This window comes from Pan paniscus, chromosome 7 (assembly GCF_029289425.2).
Source record: "Pan paniscus chromosome 7, NHGRI_mPanPan1-v2.0_pri, whole genome shotgun sequence".
Classification (NCBI taxonomy): domain Eukaryota; kingdom Metazoa; phylum Chordata; class Mammalia; order Primates; family Hominidae; genus Pan; species Pan paniscus.
Window position 1 is genome coordinate 158,864,526 of NC_073256.2, and position 17,565 is coordinate 158,882,090.

General features: G+C 55.5%; 1 protein-coding gene across 1 annotated transcript in view; it reads right to left on the minus strand.

The window, feature by feature from the left end:
- The window catches only part of LOC100987797 (maestro heat-like repeat family member 5), a 74,831-nt gene that overhangs the window by 34,177 nt on the left and 23,089 nt on the right, over positions 1-17,565 (minus strand). The window contains 13 exon segments of the mRNA XM_055117013.2: positions 618-772; positions 1,607-1,756; positions 4,864-5,030; positions 5,323-5,458; positions 7,123-7,227; positions 8,434-8,529; positions 10,228-10,450; positions 11,706-11,785; positions 12,079-12,201; positions 12,928-13,074; positions 13,516-13,635; positions 14,217-14,333; positions 14,648-14,755. Coding sequence (XP_054972988.2) covers positions 618-772; positions 1,607-1,756; positions 4,864-5,030; positions 5,323-5,458; positions 7,123-7,227; positions 8,434-8,529; positions 10,228-10,450; positions 11,706-11,785; positions 12,079-12,201; positions 12,928-13,074; positions 13,516-13,635; positions 14,217-14,333; positions 14,648-14,755 — 1,727 coding nt within the window.

Here is a 17,565-nt window from a genome sequence, read left to right on the forward strand (position 1 = left end):
GCTAGGGGGTGTCCCTGACTGGAGCGAGGGGCCATCCAGGACAGGTGCATGGTAGGTAGGTGGCAGGGCGTATGGACTGAGGACTTGGGAGGCAGAGCTGGGACTTTGGGAAGGAAGGGCCATGAGCAGTGACAAGGACCCTAGCCTATCTCTAGGCCCAGGGGTCTGAGGGCTGTGAGAGAAAAGCCAGCCCCACCTGAGAGGGCTTTGATGGCCTCTGGCGGATATAGTGGGGTGGTCTGTGGAGGGGCAGGAAGGAGAATAGAGTGTTTGTAGATGAGAAGAGACAGAGGGGTTTGCTGCTGGGCGGTGAGGCTTCAGTGTGGGCTGGGGTCTTGCCAGGAGCACCCAGGGTCCTGTGGCCTCTCCATCACGTGACAGTGTGGCCTGGCTGGGGCAGGTGTTTCATGTGGAGCCAGGACAGGAGACAGTGAGCAGTGCCTCCCATGTGCCCGCCCAGGAGGTATGCAATGATGAACAGATGTGGGCTCCCTCCAAGCACCCAGCCCTATAGAAGTCCCTGTGGGCCATGACAGGGGCAGACAGGAGGGCAGAGGCCACCACCCCTGCCTGGGGAGAGGACGGGGAGTGGGCAGTGAGGCAAGAGGGGCAGGCACCTGTCCAAGGGGATGGAGATGTTCAGGAAGGTGGCCACCAGCTCGCGGGTGTGGCTCTGGGCCAGCAGGGTGATGGCATGCAGGGTCTTTTCCTTGGCTTGGGGGATGTGGACAGAGCACAGGCGGAGGCGGATGGCCTGGGCCATGCTGGAAACCTGTGCAGAGAGGGAGAGGTCTGGCAGGGAGGCCCAGCCCTGCCCTGGGAGCCTGAAGGCAGAGGGAGGTCTCACCCTGATGAGCACGGAGCCCCTTCAGATATGGCCCTGTCCTGAGCCATCTGGGTGGGGGGGCACAGCCCTGCCCCGGATGCTTGGTCTGAAGAGAAGTCCCAGTCTTGGGGGGACAGGTCCTGCCATGTTCTGCATGGCATTTGAGGTCTTTGTATGCTGTCCACGCTGCCCAGGTAGACACTGGAAGGTCCAGGCCCCCTGCCTCCCATCTCATTCCTAAACATGCCACTTTGCACATGGGGTGCCCTGTGCCTGGGGCACCCTGCCTTCTCCTTGGGGTCTCTCCTGCTCATCCCTAATGCCCAGTGCCAGTCTCCCTGTCTGAGCTCACCCACTTGCAGGACTTGGCACTGGGCATCCTCTCTCTGGGGTGCACCCCTCACCTCCCTGCAGGGTCCTCCTCCCCCACATCATATCCCCATACGCTGTCCAGGCAACATCTGCCTGTGTGTCCATTTTCCCCGAGACCTCAAGCTCCTCGAGGGGCTGGTCTGTGCTGTCCCCTTCCTTTCCCACCATTCCCATATTACGGCACACAGGGGCTGCTCAGACCCCGCAGTCACCACCCAGGACCCAGGGGACTTGCTTGGGCCATTCATTCATTCATTCATTTGCTCATTCAAAACCATCAGACTAGTTGCTTCCTAGGGTGGGATCTGTGTCTCCCCCATCAGGCTCAAGGACCTGAGCCCTGGATGCTGACTGCTGGGCCCGCCCTCCGCCCCCTGGCCCTTCCTGGCCCAGCCCCAGCGCCCTCACGATCTCCAGCTTGGCCCCGTGCTCCTGGACGGCTGTGAGCAGCATCTCGGAGGCCGCCTGCACGCGGAAGGGGCTGGTGGAGCCCAGGCCGTCGATGGCCGTCCAGATGAGGTCGTTCAACTCTGCCAGTGTGAGCTGCTACATGATATCCTGTACAGCGGGGGTGGAGAGAGGCCATCACCTTGGGCCCCCTGGGCCTGGGCGTCCGCCTCCCCACTTCCACTTTTACCCCTTCTCCTTTGTCCCAGGATCTCGCAAGTCTCTGAGCATAGCTGGCCTCCTAAGCCCCACTCCTCTGGGTTCCAAGCACCTGTCAGTGATTTGCAGTCTAGACTTGCGCACATCCACATCTGTCAGAGCCAACCACGGCCCCAGCTCTTTCCCACACTCACACTCCGTGCTTGTCTCAGGACTGGGTGGCCAGGCCAGCCTCCCCTCTCCCCTCCTCTGCTGTCCTCTGCCCATAGGGCTTCCTCATCTGCCAGCCTCAGCCCTGTGGGGTGTCCCCCTGCCAGGCTCCAGTCCTCCTTATGAGCATTTATCAAAGAGAAAGTGAACTTCCTGGCTGTGAAGGAGCTTCGAGGTCACCTGGGCCAACCCCCAGTCCCAGAAGGGTGTGTGGGCTGCCGTCAGCCTCGGAGCAGGTCAGGGTGGGTGCAGCCAGGACCCAGCTCCTGTCCCAGGACAGGCAGCACTGTTCCAGGACCCTGACACCCTCTGTCCATCTCCTCCTAGGAGTGGCTTTAAAGGTCCAGGATGGTGGGTCTCGCCTCTGCAAGCAGCCGTGAGCTCAGGGGTAAGGAAGGGGTTCTAGAGAAATGCAAGATGATGGGTGTGACCCCCGCCTCATAGCCTCAGACTATAGCCTCCTGGAGGGGGGATCGGGCCTCAGTCACTGCTGCAAAGGTAGAACTTTCTGGAAAGACTTTAGGCATTGTACCACTAGCTGTACACAGCTATTTATATTTCAATTTAAGTACAATTAAAAATTCAGTTCTGCAGTAGCACTAGCCACATTTCAAGTGCTCCATGGCTCCCCGTGGCCAGTGGCTACCTTGGGTAGCACAGAGATAGAACACGCCCATCCTCCCAGAGGGTTCTCTGCACAGTGGGGACACACAGCATTGAACCGAAGGAAGTTAGAAGCTAAAGGAGGGATAGGAGAGCAGCCTGACAGAAAATTAGGGCATTTGCAAGGATGTCAGGATGGCAAAATGCTTCTTTGCATGTTAGGATATTTGTTGGAGTGCCTGCAATCTGTTAGGACGTTTCTAAATATATTAGAACATCAAATTAAGTGTTAAATAATGGATGTTAGAATATTTATTAGAATCTTTTAATTCTAAAATTTTGATACAGTGTTTGTGAGAATGTTAGAGTATTAGCACAATGGTTAGAATGTTAAAATAATTTTAGTGGAAGATTTGTGGTAAGAACTTTTAAAAAGAATATTATGTTATTATACATTTGGCTAGAATATTTGTTAGATGAATAAAATCATTTGCTAGAATGTTAAACTTTTGCTTAAAGCTAGCATTTAGAATGTTTGTGAAGAAATTCAACTTGGAATGGTGGTTAGATTCTCAGAATACTACAATCTCAGGATTGGCAAAGACTTTGGAGCCATCTCCCTTCAATCAAGGGCAGGAATAAATGTGAGATAAAGGTGGCAGTGATGGTAGAAGTGGTGGTGGTGGTGATAATGATGGTGGTGCAGGGTCATAGTAATGCAGATGGTGATGGTGGTTGTAGTCATGGTGATGTGGTGGTTGTGGCAATGGTGGTTATGGTGATGGTGGTGGTGACAGTGATAGTGATCATGATGGTGATGGTGATGATGCTTATGGTGATAGTGATGGTGGTGGTGATGGTGGTGATAATGTTGGTGGTGGTGACAGTGACCATGATGGTGGTGATGATGATTACAGTGATCATGATGGTGGTGATGATGTTGGTGGTGATGACTGTGGGGGTGGTGATGGTACTAATGGTGGTGGTGGTGATGATAGTGATGTTGATGATGCTTATGGTGATAGCAATGGTGGTGGTGGTGGTGATAATGTTGGTGGTGGTGACAGTGACCATGATGGTGGTGATGATGATTACAGTGATCATGATGGTGGTGATGATGCTGGTGGTGATGACTGTGGGGGCGGTGATGGTACTAATGGTGGTGGTGGTGATGATAGCGATGGTGGTGATGATGGTGGTGATAATGTTGGTGACAGTGATCATGATGGTGGTGATGATGATTGCAGTGATCAGGATGGCGGTGATGATGTCGGTGGTGAGGGAGATGGTGGTGATGGTGGTGATGATGATGCTGTGGTGGTGGCGGTGGTAGTGGTGGTGATGATGCTTGTGGTGATGGTGGTGGTAGTGATGATGGTGACAGTGATGCTGGTGGTGGTGGCTGTGATGGTGATGGTGGTGATAATGGTGGTAGTGGTGACAGTGACAGTGATCATGATGGTGGTGATAATGCTGGTGGTGATGATGACAGTGGGGGTGGTGATAAAGATGTCATGTATCCAAGACTACATGAGGAGTTAGGGGCAAATGTGGGACCAGAACCTAGGCCCAAAGTGTCTGTTTTCCAGCTGGAAGCTTCTCAGCCCTGTGGTTCTATGATGGTTCTGTGATTAGCAGACCCTCCCATCCTCTCCCTTCTACTGCTCCCGTCTGTCTGGGGAGAGCCAGAGCTGGACACCCGTGGTCTGTGTGCAGGGACCACATGGGGTGAAGCAGCTGTCCCTTCAGTGAAACTCTTCCTTCCCGGCCCTGCCTCTGCCTTCAGGGCAGGTTCTGCAGGGTAAACTGCAGCCAAGTAAGGTATTCTTCCTTCTGGACACAAACAGTGAGTTGGCCCTAGGGCTTTAGGTTTTCCACACTAAACTTCTAACTGGCCTCAGCACACCAATGGCTTGCAACAGTTGCTGAGAGCACGGGTTCTGGAGTAGCTGGGGCTGGATCAAATTCCAGTGGGGCACTGACTAGCCCTGTGCCATCATTTCTTCATCATTTGGTTCAATTCAGTTTATAAAACTTGAGGAAGTGATGTGGTAATGTCTGTGAAGCCCCTGGCATAGGTAATAAGTAGGCATCTAATGTGTGCTGGCCCCCCAAACCTTCCTGGCTCCACCTCAACAACATGAGAGAGAGTGAGCGAGCGCATTTACCCACCACTCCCCACTCCCCAGATATGTGGTGTGCTCTGGTCGCACCCCTGCCCTGCCCTCCACTCTAAGGACTTTGACCTTGATGACTTGGAAGCTGCAGAGCTGGAAGATGTGGTTCTTTGCCATCTCCTGGGGGCCCAGGGGAGTGGCCTTCTGGTCTCTGCTGTTCCAGAGTGGGGCTCCGTCCGAATGGGCCTGGGAGAGCTCCTTGGGGGCCTGTGATTCTGCCTGCAAAGCTTCTCCTGCTGGCCAGGGGCAGGGTGGGTGAGGGCAGGGCGAAGGTGGTCTTGGGGTCTAGTTTGGGACAGGGCAGGGTTAGGGTAGGGTCATTTGTAATCAGGGTCAGGCCTGTGCCCAGTTTGGGGACTGGGATCAGAGTGGTGGGGGTCAGGGTGAGGCCATTACAGGGTTATGGGTCAGATCCGGGTTGGGTCTGGGGGTAAATCTGGGGCAAGGTTGAGGTCAGGGGTGCGGGTGTGGGTCTGCCAGAGGTTGTAGCTGGGGTGGAAGTTGGTGCTCAGAACTCATAGAACTCACCTTTGTGGCGCATCAAGAGCTGGTAGAGATGGCTTGCCCCTTCCAGGCTGCAGCGCTGGGTGGCCCTGTCTGGGTCCTGGCACAGCATCCCCAGTATGCCCACCAATTGCCCAATCCTTTTGAAGTCCTCTTTTGGCTGTGTTAAGAGTACGGGAATCACTGATGGCAGAACCTCCCTGCAGAGCCCTGCCACACACTCACCCAGCACGGCCTACATCAGAGGTGACCCTCCAACGGTGTGGCAGGGCTGGGACTGGGGGCTGGGCAAAACATTCAGTAATCAAGAAAAGTAATATTTTAGGTGGCCGGGTGCGGTGGCTCACACCTGTAATCTCAGCACTTTGGGAGGCCGAGGCGGGCGGATCACGAGGTCAGGAGATCGAGAACATCCTGGCTAACACGGTGAAACCCTGGCTGTACTAAAAATACCAAAAATTAGCTGGGCGTGGTGGCGGGCGCCTGTAGTCCCAGCTACTCGGGAGGCTGAGGCAGGAGAATGGCATGAACCCGGGAGGCAGAGGTTGCAGTGAGCCGAAATCGTGCCACTGCACTCCAGCCTGGGCGACAGAGCGAGACTCCGTCTCAAAAAAAAGAAAAAAAAAAAAAAAGAAAAGTAATATTTTAATGCACTATTTAGAAAAATCAGAATAAGTGCAAAAAACTCTGTGGTGAGCAAAATCTCAAAACTGTAAGTAAAGTCAGGATCTGACCCTGGTTTTGCATGTCACCTCACCTGTCCTACCCTCATCCTGGTCCTGGTTTAATAAAACTTTATTTACAAAAGCAGGTGGTCAGCCCATGGGCCATAGCTTGCCAAATTGAGTTTTAAAAACATCACATGAAAACATGAATCATCTTGATTACAGAGTTTTTTGTTTCTGTGGTAAATTTTGTGCGCAAGGTGAGTATCTTGCTTGCCTTACCCTGGTCCAGTCCTCTGATGTTGAAATTGATTTTGAGTGAATTGAAGCCACTTTAATTGTCCTCCTCCTCCTAGGGGTGCAGGGTCTTTCCCTTGGCAGAACAGTCCCCCCTCCTTCCAGCACTTCTGCCTCCTGCCCTCATTAGACCAGGCAGCCACCAGGCATTAGGGCAAGGAACTTATTTCCCCATCCCCCTGAGTATGCCTAGGGAGTTAATGCGGGTTTGGGCTCATACTCGCGGAAGCGCACTCTCTGACAATGTGCTGATGCAACTCAAGGGCAGTAGCGACAGATGAGGGCTGTGAGCCATGTCACGATAGGGGCTGCACTGGCGGAAGGGTGGTGGGGTGGCCACTCCATGCAGCAAGGAACCCCTAATCAGGCGCAGGGCCGTACAGTTTACCAGCCTTCTCACGGCCTCCGCCCCATCTGAGCTCCACCATATCGCTCTAGGGAGGGGTCATTTCCATTCACTTTACAGGTGAAAAGCTGGGGCTCGTTGAGGAGAAACACCTGTACAAGGCCTCAGGTGCATAGACAGGTGCTTAGCTCCAGGGTCAGGGTTCAGGGTTCAGGGTGACCTGCCTTCAGATCCCAGCTGTGAGGCCTCGGGCAGGTCCTACCCCTCCCTGCCTGTTCCCTCAGTTGCAAGGAGGGAGATTGCCTGGGCCGCCAGTCAATATGGAGCCCGGCTGTGCTGTCGGGTATTCAGGGATCCACTCTGTCCTGGAGGCAGGTGTCCAGGGGGCCTTGAACCCTATGAACCCTGGGAGGATCTGGGAGGAGGGCGGCTCTGGCTGGGCCCTTGCAATCCAGGGCAGGAGGCCCAGCCGGCAGAGCGGGTGCGGGACGTGGGACCGGCGAACCGCGTACTCACGTCCAAGTAGCCATTGTGGTTCAGGAATTTGAGGAGGATCATGCAGCTGTGCACAGCCCGCTGCCGCTCATGCGCCTTCTCCGGCGCCAGCCAGATGTACAGGTGCTGTGGGGCGGGCAGGGTCAGGGAGAGGATTCTGCGGGGCCCTCGGCCCAGGCCCCGCCCACTCGGCCCAGGCCCCGCCCACCGACTTTGACACCACCCCCCCGCCCCCCACAAGGCTCCATCCATCCTCGGCCAGGCTCTGCCTGCTGCACTTACAAAGGCATCTGGAGACTGGTACGTCAAATAGTTTTTAAGCCAAATCTGAGCTCTTTATTAAGGTGATATATGATTAGATATATAATTAGTGGCTCTGAAGTAGGATGAGGGTACATGGTATTTGGAGATTCTGTGACCCAGTGGTGTCCCAGAAACACATCTGTGACTTCCCCAAGACGCGCTGGGCTCCTCTGCACTGCTCACCTTTGCCCTGCGTGCCCTCTGCCTGCTGGGCCCCTCCCTTCCCTTCTCTGCCTGTGGCTGCCTTAGTCCTCAGCCAGGGCTGCGAGAAGTCCCGTTGGGCTTGACCTCTGAGCCAGAGCCAGCCTCCCCTCCCTGGGCTTCCGCCTGCCCCGGGACTGTCATTGCCTGCTCTGGTCTCTCTCCTGACAAGGTGAGGGAGGGCAGGGGGGAGTGGGGGCAGCAGGTTTGGGAGACCCTTCAGGGGACACTGCAGGGGAAGTTCTCTAGGAGGGGAGGGCGGGACCCTCATCAGCCTTCTTTCTTTCTTTCTTTCTTTTTTTTGAGGCAGAGTTTCTCTCTTTTGCCTGGGCTGCAGTGAAGTGGTGAGATCTCAGCTCACTGCAACCTCCATCCCCCGGGTTCAAGCGATTCTCTTGCCTCAGCCTCCTGAGTAGCTGGGATTATAGGTGCCCACCACCATGCCTGACTAATTTTTTTTTTTTTTTTTTTTTTTTTTTTTGTATTTTTAGTAGAGATGGGGTTTTACCATGTTGGCCAGGCTGGTCTCGAACTCCTGACCTCAAGTGGTCCACCCGCCTTGGCCTCCCAAAGTGTTGAGATTACAGGCGTGGGCCACTGTGCCTGGCCTATCAGCCCTCTTTCTACCAGGCCACCTGCTGTCTCTCCCTCCCCAGTGCCCCAAACCACTGTGATCCCTAAGTGCGGGTGGCCCTCACCCCTCCTGGTTCCTGGACCACTCGAAGCCCCCAGGTCCCGCCCTGTCTCCTCTGGGATGCCCTCCTTTGGAGTCTGGCCATAGGCTGAGGACCCCTCGGCCCCAGCCGACTGGCCTCCCCGCAGCCTCACCGACAGCAGGAAATGCAGCTCGTCAGCGGTGGGGTTCTGCATGATGAGGCTTTGCAGCATGAAGTCCAGCGCCTCCATGGTCCTGCTGTACAGGCTCTGTGTAGAGAGAAGGGTGGTCAGGCAGTGCCACGCCCAGGTGGACGCAGGGCTTGAGGAGCGCCTACTTCCTGCATGTGCCGGGCTACTCACCACTGGGGCTTGCCACCGTGCCTGCAAGGGGGCCGCCATGGCCCCCATTTGGCAGATGTGGGGACTGGGTGGGGAGGCCTCTGGTGATCACCCAAGGGCACAGGTGTCTCAGTGGCCCAGACGAGTTCATTCCCAGCAGGGCTAGCTTCACAGGAGGATGCCCTGAGTGGTCCCAGGGTCCCGGGCTGAAAAGGGCCCTGCGCTGGGTGAATGCTCTGGAGGTTCTTAGGTTTGAAGCAGGGGCTGGCATCTTCATTTTGCCCAGGCCCTGCCAATGATGCAGTGGGCTGAGTTCTGGGTCTTACATGCCATGCTCCTAATCTTTACTGCTTTGCTTACTGGGCATGTTCAGGGAAGGAGAGGACCAGAGAAATGCCCCCAGCTACCCTCCCTTCAAGGGCCCACTAGGAGCAGAGCCCTGGGGCTCTGGTCACTCAGTAGGTGCCCTGGGGAGACTTACTTTGACTCTCTGAGCTTACTTTCCTCACCTGAGAATGGCATGAAGTCAGCCTCACCTGCCAGAATGGAGGCAGGCAGGGGATTGGAGTCAACAGGAACCCCAGCTCAGTGCTCCCAGCTCCCAGCGCCGGACCCCCAGACACCAGGTGGCACTCCCTGGGTGAGCCAGCCTCAGTGTCACCGTGTCATCAGGTAACGGGGTCATTCTGAACTGTGGTGGGATTGGGGTGTGGCCAGGGGCCACCCTTCTGGAGGGCTGTGTTGCCCTGGTCCCAGGACACCCTCGTTCTCTCACCACCCCACCCTAAGTGTCTGTCTGTCTAGTTCCAGCCTGGACTCACCCTTGGGGGGTAGGGTCGGGGTTCAAACCCTGCCTCTCCCACCAGACAGCCTCATTTCTCTGAGCATTTCTTTACTCTGGGGCCGCTGCTGGGAAGGTGAGATAACTGATCTAGGGCCTGGCACCTAGCAGGGGCTCAGTTAACACTGACTCTGGCCACAGGCCGAGGACCGCAGACACACCCGAAGCCAGGCACGGTGACTGTGCCCAGGAGCCACTCATGTACCCAGTGGTGGCCATGAGCAATGGCAGGCATCTCTCTGCAGGGGTGGCTTTTACTGAACAGAACCCAGGAAGGGGTGGCCACTGGCCAAGTGCTGAGAGCAATCCTGGAGTTCCTTCCCCCAGCCTCCTGGGGTGGCAGGGTGGGCTGGGCACGGCCTGGGCACGGCACCACCTCTGAGTAGCTGTGTGGTGAGACTGAGCCCACCCTGCAGGGAAGGTGACTCACTCCAGGTGTTGCAGGGACCCCTACAAGGTTGGGGAACTCATCTCCCCTCCTCTCCGCTTCCCTTGGGCTGCTGGGGAGCTCAGCGAAAACTCAGACCTGACCCTGCCACATAGCATGGCGGCCAAGGCCTGCAGGGCTGGGCAGCACCGGCTTGCCAGCCTCTTCCCGCTGGCTCTCAGGACTGGCAGGGAGGGAGGGAGGCCACACGCGCCACTGTTTACAGGGTGCTCCTCCACGCCACTGCTCACCCAGTGTCTCAGTTCAGTCGCCAAGTGTTAAGTACCATTGGCCCTGTTAGTATCACCCCCATTTTACAGGTGGGCAAACACACTGCGGCATATAGCACACAGCAAACCTGTAGGTGCTCAGAGCAGTGAAGAACTGCCCTGGGTCCCCAGCCCTGGTGCGTCCAGCCTGCCCGCTCCCGAGCCACGGGCCACACCTGGATGTTGGGAGGCTCCAGAAAGAGGCAGGTGTGCTTCTCCAGGGCATCCAGCAGTGGCAGGGCAAACACGCTGCGGAAGCAGGTGGACAGGAGCTGAGACTTCCTTTCCAAGTCTATGGGAGGCCTCAGCTTGCTGTTGGGAAGACAGAGGGCCATTAGCATGGGGCTGGGGCCTGGGGAGGTCCCTGAGTGGCGTCTGCCTTCATCCCTGCAGACTTCAGGCCTTCAGCTGTTCACAGAGACTCTTGTGCACACATCTGCCTCCCTGGCCCACCTGCCTCTGCAGGGCCTTGAGCTGGGGCATCCTGGCCAGGTGATGTCCTGGTCCATCTCTCCTCTCAGTCCCTGGCTTTAAATGCCACCCTGATGCTGTCTAAGGAGCATCTCCATCTTGATGCATTCCCCCAGGGTAGCTGCACCTGCAGCCCGCCCCATCACAGTGGACTGCAGTGCCGTCCTCCTTGCTGCTTGGGCGAAGCCTCAGCACCTTCTCCATTCTCTTCCCTCCCTTGAAAGCTGCATCCAGCCCTCCAGCAGCTCCTGACAGCTCTACCATCACAATTTATTCGACATTTAAGGACTTCTTACTCTTAATCAGACCACTTGTTACTTTTCTCCTGGATTGTTCTAGGGAGTCCTGACTGGTCCCCCATTTTTTCTTGGAAGCTCCATCTACTCCCCACACTGGATCCAGACATTTCTTCTCAAGTGTGACTCCCCCAAGGCCCCACCTCGCTCAGGCAAGAGCCAGTGCCCTGCAGTAGCCTGGACGACCTTCCCCGTGGCTCCTGGGGCCCTCATGCATTCCAGTCCTGCCACCCTGGCCCCCTGCAGGTCCTCCAGCAACCCTGCTGCACAGCAGCCTCGGGGCCTTTGCACCCGCTGTCCCTTCAGCTGGAAACTGCAGGGCTACTCTCTCACCCTTTCAGGTCTTTGCCCAAAAGTCCCCTTTTAGGGCCGACTAACCCAGCCTCAGGCTGTATCCTGGAGCCTAGAAGAGCTTGGGGCCAGTGGTGGGTGCCCAGTCCACCAATATTCAGTTAATCAATTCTCCTTGCAGGGTCTCCTGTAGCCCTCAACCCATGAAGATCTTACCTCCCCTCCACCTCGCTCCCCCAGCTCCATCTGCCTTCAGGCAGCAGTGTCAGCTGTCACTGAGATGTGTGGTTTGTTCACGGTCTGTCCCCATCCCCCAAGGGTCAGCTCTTGGAGAACAGGGATGTTCCCTGCTGTCCCACAGCTGGGTCCTCAGACCCCAGAATGGTGCCTGGCACACAGAATGGTGCTCCATTTCTGACCTCTCCACCTTGCTGCCTGCCAGCTCCAAACCCAAGTGGAGAGGCTGCTGCGTGGCACTGAGGAAGCCCTGTGTGAGGCGGGGGGCCTACCAGAGGCTGGACACGATGTGCATGGCCTGCTGGCGACTCCGCGTGCACAGAGTGTCCTGGGGCTCCTTCTCCATCAAAACCTGCAAGTCCCAGGTGGCACCAAGCCGCTCAGGCCTGGCCCGTCCCCCTTCCGACGCCAGGTCTCCCCACCCTGGGAAGACCTCAGTGCCCAGCATCCCCGAGAACCGCAGGATTACGCTCCGGCCCTTCACCCGCCCAGAGAGGCCTCTGTGAGCTGCCCCACCAGGAGGGCGGAGCACCAGAGCAAAGCCACTGGAGTCAGGTTAGGACATGCCCTAGAAACCCACCCCACTCCTTCCGCAGGGAGTAAACTGAGGGAGGCTGCCCGCCTCGCCCAGGGCCTGGAACACACCGTCAGACACTGGAGGAGCTCGGAGGTCTGGTAGAACTCGTAGCTGTGGGCGCCCTCACTCCGGCTCACCGCACCCATCAGCATCAGGGTGGCTGTGAGGAAGCTCTGCTTCAGGGTCTCGTCCTGCAACAGGGGACAGGGTCAGGGCCCAGGGCGCGGGAGTGTGCAGTGGGAGCAAGAGCATGAGGCTGTGATCAAAGGGGCAGCAGGGTCATGGCTGAAAGGGGACAGCAGAGACCACCCACCGGGGCCACACCTGGGGAGCTTCTTAAGGGGTGGGGCTGCATGGTTTTAAAACTGTAATTTACAACGTTTAAACACTGGGAGAGTGCCTGTAAGTCTCTTGAGATGTGGCAACCCCCTGCCCCAGGGCCACAGCAGCGGCGACCCGGGGCAGCGATGTGGCTACTTTGGGGTGGGGGCAGCCCTGCGGGGCCCCTCACAGTGACCTGGGCTGGAGGCCCCTGGTGTGAGGTGTGGAGTCAGGGGCTTGTCATCAAGGCATGAATGGACGTCAGCCTGGCCTCTCCGTACCCCCTCTCCTCCCCCACCCCCAAAGTGAAAACCCAGGGTTTGCTTTAAGAGGAGAAGTGAGGGTAGAGGCATCATGAAGCCCAGAGAACTTTTGGTGGGACGGACGGACGAAACATGGGGCCACTAGAAAGCTGGGCCTGGTTCCTCATGATTCCAGGGTGGGGTGGGGCATGGGGGTGGGCTCCAAGGCCCTGGGAGGTCCTGGAATTCTCTGCTCTGAGAGGCCGGTGGGGCAGCTCTGGGCTGGGGTCCGGGACTCGGTCTTGGTGGGGAGGGGCAGGTGTTGGGATGTTGCAGGGGCAGCCAGGGGCCTACCCAAGAGCTGTAGTGGAAGTAGAAGACCATCCTGGACACGATGTTGTCCACCCACGGGAGGATGTGGGCCCGGGCTTTGGCTGCCACCTGGCCGTATGCCAGGAGGATGGTGCTGCTGGCCCATTTCCAGTGCAGGTCCTCCGAGTTCTGGCCCAGGGGTGGCAGGCAGGTGAGGAGAGTCAGCACCCCGCCCTACCCTCCTCTGGGGAGCTGTGGAGGTGGTTGCCTGGCTCTAGCAGGGCCCTGGGGGCAGGTGTCTGTCCTGAGGGGCAGTGGGCCTCCATCTCCTCGGTCAGAAAACAAGGGGACTAGGACTGGCTCTTTGGGGGATGGCTTGGGCCTTGTTAGGGCCACGGTTTGGGTGGGGTGTTAGGGTGGGGTGTGTGTGGGGCGCTCATCTCTGCTGGAGCTGGCTGGAGTCCAGGCCCCTTGCCTTCCCCTCCTTGTGGGGGCCCCTCCCACACCCACCTGAATGGGGTGGGTGAACGGGGCAGTGTCCTGGGAGTCCCCAGAGGCTGGCCTTCACAGAGGGTGGGGGTCTTGCTGTCCCAGCCCCCTGCTGGTCTCTGAGGACCCCTGAGCCAGTACCTTTGGGGAGGAGCTGTGGAGACGCCATCTGATGGGCCTGCTCCTGCCAAACTGGTCCAGGACGGCCCAGACGTCATCCAGGTGGCGTGTGGCTGCCAGCCCCAAGGTCAGAGCCATGCCCTGTGGGTCGGGGATCAGGGTCACTCATCAGGGGACCCCAAAGTCCAGGACCGGACCTGGCTCCTCCCCTGGCAGGAGGGAAAACAGGGGGAATGGGACCCCCAGAGGGGGTTGGGGCTCATCTAGGGCCCCAGGGCAGCCAGCACCCACCCCACTCTGTCAGGACCTGTGACCGAGCCCATGCCAGGGGACACACGGCTTATGGGGTCTGGTGGGGGGAGTGAGGGGCGTTGGGGGCAGAGGTGAATCCCTGGAGGCCCATTATCCCTCACTGCCGGCTATGAGCAGGCTGTGCCGGAGTGGGAACGAGGAGATGTGTTTAAGAAGGAGGAGGAGGGCTACGCTGCGGCTGAGATCACGGCTGTAACTGGGGTCAGGGGTTAGCCTGTGATCAGCGTCAAGGTTCAACTGTAGACCAAGGTCAGAACTTAGTTTGTGACCAGGGTCAGGGGTTGGGGTGAGAAGAAGGAGAAGGCTCAGGCTGTGGTCAGGATTAGGGTATGGTGTGACACCAGCCATCAGGCTCAGCCTGTGGTCAGGGTCAGGTGGTGGTGGGGACAGGGTGGGGCCTGGGTCCTCACCTCCCTCTGCTTGGGCCACTGGTGGGATGTTTCCAGGAGGGCTTGCAGGTGTCTCCTGACTGTGGCACCGTTTTTTTCAGCTTGAAGGATTAGCCCATAGTAGGTGAACAGGAAGGCCTGTGGGAAGGGCAGCATCTTATCCTGTGCTTGACCCCCCTCAAGGTGGCCTGCCACCTCCTCTGAGCAGCTGCCCCTGACCACACTCGCTTGGCCTCCCTCGGCCCCTGCAGCCACCGCAACACCCGGCTGTGGGCTGTCCAAGCCTCTGCCTGCGGCTGCAGCGAGTGCAGCTCAAGTCCTGCTGTCCAGGCCCCACCCCTGCCTCAAGCCCACCAACTTCTTTCTAGGACCCTGGGTGTCCTATGGACAGAGCCCCTGGGGCTGTGTAGGGGGCAGGCAGGGGCTGCTCCTGGAGGCAGGGTTGGGCTCACCTTCTCAGGGGACTGCTCCTGTTGGGTCCAGCTGGGCGTGGTGAGTGTCCACAGCAGCTCCTTGGACCACACATCCGTGCTCAGGAACGGGACTGACTTGATGGCCATCTGTCAGCAGAGGGGCATGGGGGGCTGGAGCCATCTGTCCCTCTACCTGAGAGCAGGGCCTGAGATTCTAGCTGCCCCAGCCCACCCTGGCCACCCTGAACCCTGATTCCATCACCCCCTTGTCCCTCCCTTCTTTTGAGTCCCCAGCGCCCAGCTCTCTTCTTTGTTCTATGGTTCTCAGGGACAGGGAACTCATTCCCGAAGATTCTTTCTGCAGAGGGGTTCAAGGTGAGGCTGGAAAACCAGGAGGCTGGAGACTGGAGTCCTGACTGTGTCCTGGGCACCACCCAGGAGTCTCCAACATAGCAGATGATTAGTGAGTGTCAGCTGAAGGTGGCTCCTCTGTGGTGGGTGCCAGGAGGGCAGGGCCTCGTCTGGTTATTCACAGCTGGATCTCCAGCACCCTGCATGGTACCCGGCACACAGCAGATAGGCCATTAATTTTATAAATCAATGAATGAGAAATCAAATGAATGAATGAACTGTCCCTTCAAAATATAAGGTCCTGAAAGTTCTGTTCCTAACATCACGTGATTTTATAACGATGACTGCAATATTTCTCAATTTCAAGTGTTCCCAGATTCTGTGATTCAATATTTCCAAAGTTTTTGATCCCAAGATTCTTTGGGGGTGGGTGATAACCTCCAAAATTATGATCCCAAACCCAAAAACCTTAAAAGCAAAGATTGATAAATGTGAAGATAAACATTTAAAAAAGCTGGTTCAGCAAAATTACTATAAATTAAGTGGAAAGATGAAGCAAAGTTTTGTTTTATCTTTGTTGCTGCCTATTGCGAAGGGTTAACAGCAGAAATCAACAACCCGCACTTTATAAATCGATAAGAAGATGACAAACAAGACACTGTAAAATGATGATGGGATACATACATGATGAAGACACTGTAAACTCAACCTTGCTAATACTTAAGGAATGAAAACTAATGTAATGTTTTGACTAAGATTGGCAAACAGTCAAACACTGACTATCAGCAAGGAAGTGTCCTTTGGTGGGAGGGTGATTGGATCTGCATTTTTGGAACGTTTTTTCAATCTCAATTAAAAGGCAATGTCAATATCAAAGTTGAAAATATACACAATTTCCCTAAGCAACCCCATTTCTAGAAGTTTATCCTAAAGGAATACTAAATGTGTGATGCCGTGAGCATGAGGGGACATCTTGTGGGGCAGAAGACACAGGTGGGACCATTTGCATCCTCCTTGGAATTGATCCCTTGGTCCCTGGAATGGAAATCCGCCCCCCACTTATGGTAGAATCTGGACGAGCTTGTCTGCCCAGGATAGACCTCCTCCTGGCCATTTGTAAAACACTGGGGTGCAGCGGGACCTGGGGGGCTGTCTCACCCACAAAACAGGTGATGGCAGAATGTCCATGAAACCCCAGCCCCCAGGAAGCCCTGAGGTCCCCCAGAATGTCCCCTCCCCCAGACCTTTACTGTCTTTGTTCACTGCTGCATATAACAATGCCACAGTTCCTTGTCTAAAATTCAAATTCCCAAGCTCAGAAAATTAAACATTTTCCCCCCATAGCTTTGTAGCAACCTCATTGGATAGCAGACTCTGAGCTGCACTGACGTGATGCGATTTGTGGGACCTGGTGTGACTATTTGCTTCTGTAGCAGGGATGCCAATCTATTTCATTCTACATCTGCCCAGACCCTCCTAAGGATGTTCTTGGAATATACAGTGTGTATATCATATTACTTTTTTAAAAATCTAAAATATTCTGAATTTTGAAGCACATCTCTTCCCCAAATTTTTAATTTTTAAAGTTTTAAGTATTTAAAAAATTGAGATATTTTAACTCACAATGAAGTGCACAGATCTTTACTGTAGAGCTCATGAATCCAGCCCACGTAATTTACATCCTCTCAGGATATAGAACATTTGCCACCACCCCAAAAAGCTCTCTCATGCCCCTTCCTGGTTAAGCTCCGTCACTACAAAACTGTTCTGATTTCCCTGCCGATGAGTTTGGCCTTTTCTAGAATTGCATGTAATTGGAAGCAGGCAGTCTGTGATCTTCTGTGTCTGGAACTTTTTCACTCAGCATGTTTTTGAGATTCATCCATGTCGTTGCATGCGCTGCAAGTTCGTTCCTCTTTTTCTATTTTAACTTTTATTATTTCATTTCCTTTGCCTGGTTCAGGTTTAACTTGATCCTTCTCTAGTTTCCTGAGACGGACACTTAGATGATTGACTTTAGATCTTTTCAGGGGGATGTGCAGCATCCTGCCCGTCTGGGTTGTTTCCAGTTTGAGGCTAGAATGAATAAGGCTGCTATGATCATTTTTGTAGAAGTAATTTTGTGTATGGATGTTTTCACATCTCTTGAGTAAAATACCGAAAAGTGGGATTGCTGAGTCATATGTTAACTTCAGAAGAAAATGTCAGTTTTCCAAAGAGGTTGCGCCATTTTCCCGTCCCGCCCTCAACGTTCTGCTGGCTCCGCGTCCTTGCCAATGTCTGTTGTGGTCCTTGTTTCACCTGTGTGCCCTTGGCAGAGACACGGAGGCGGCTCCTTGTGGTTTTAACTGAGCCTTCCCTGAGGACTAACGACGCTCATCGTTTTTTCACTTGCTTATTGGTCATTGAGATGTCTTCCTTCCTGAGGTGCGTTGTGGATTTTTTGCTCATTTAAAAAATTGACCTCTTTGTCTTTTGCTTACTGAGTTATACAAGTTCTTTATTTATTCTGGATATAGCCTCTTTTCCAGTTTGTGAGTATTTTCTCCATGTCTGTGGCTTGCCTTTTCATTTTCTTAGCATTATCAGTTGATGAAACGTTTTAA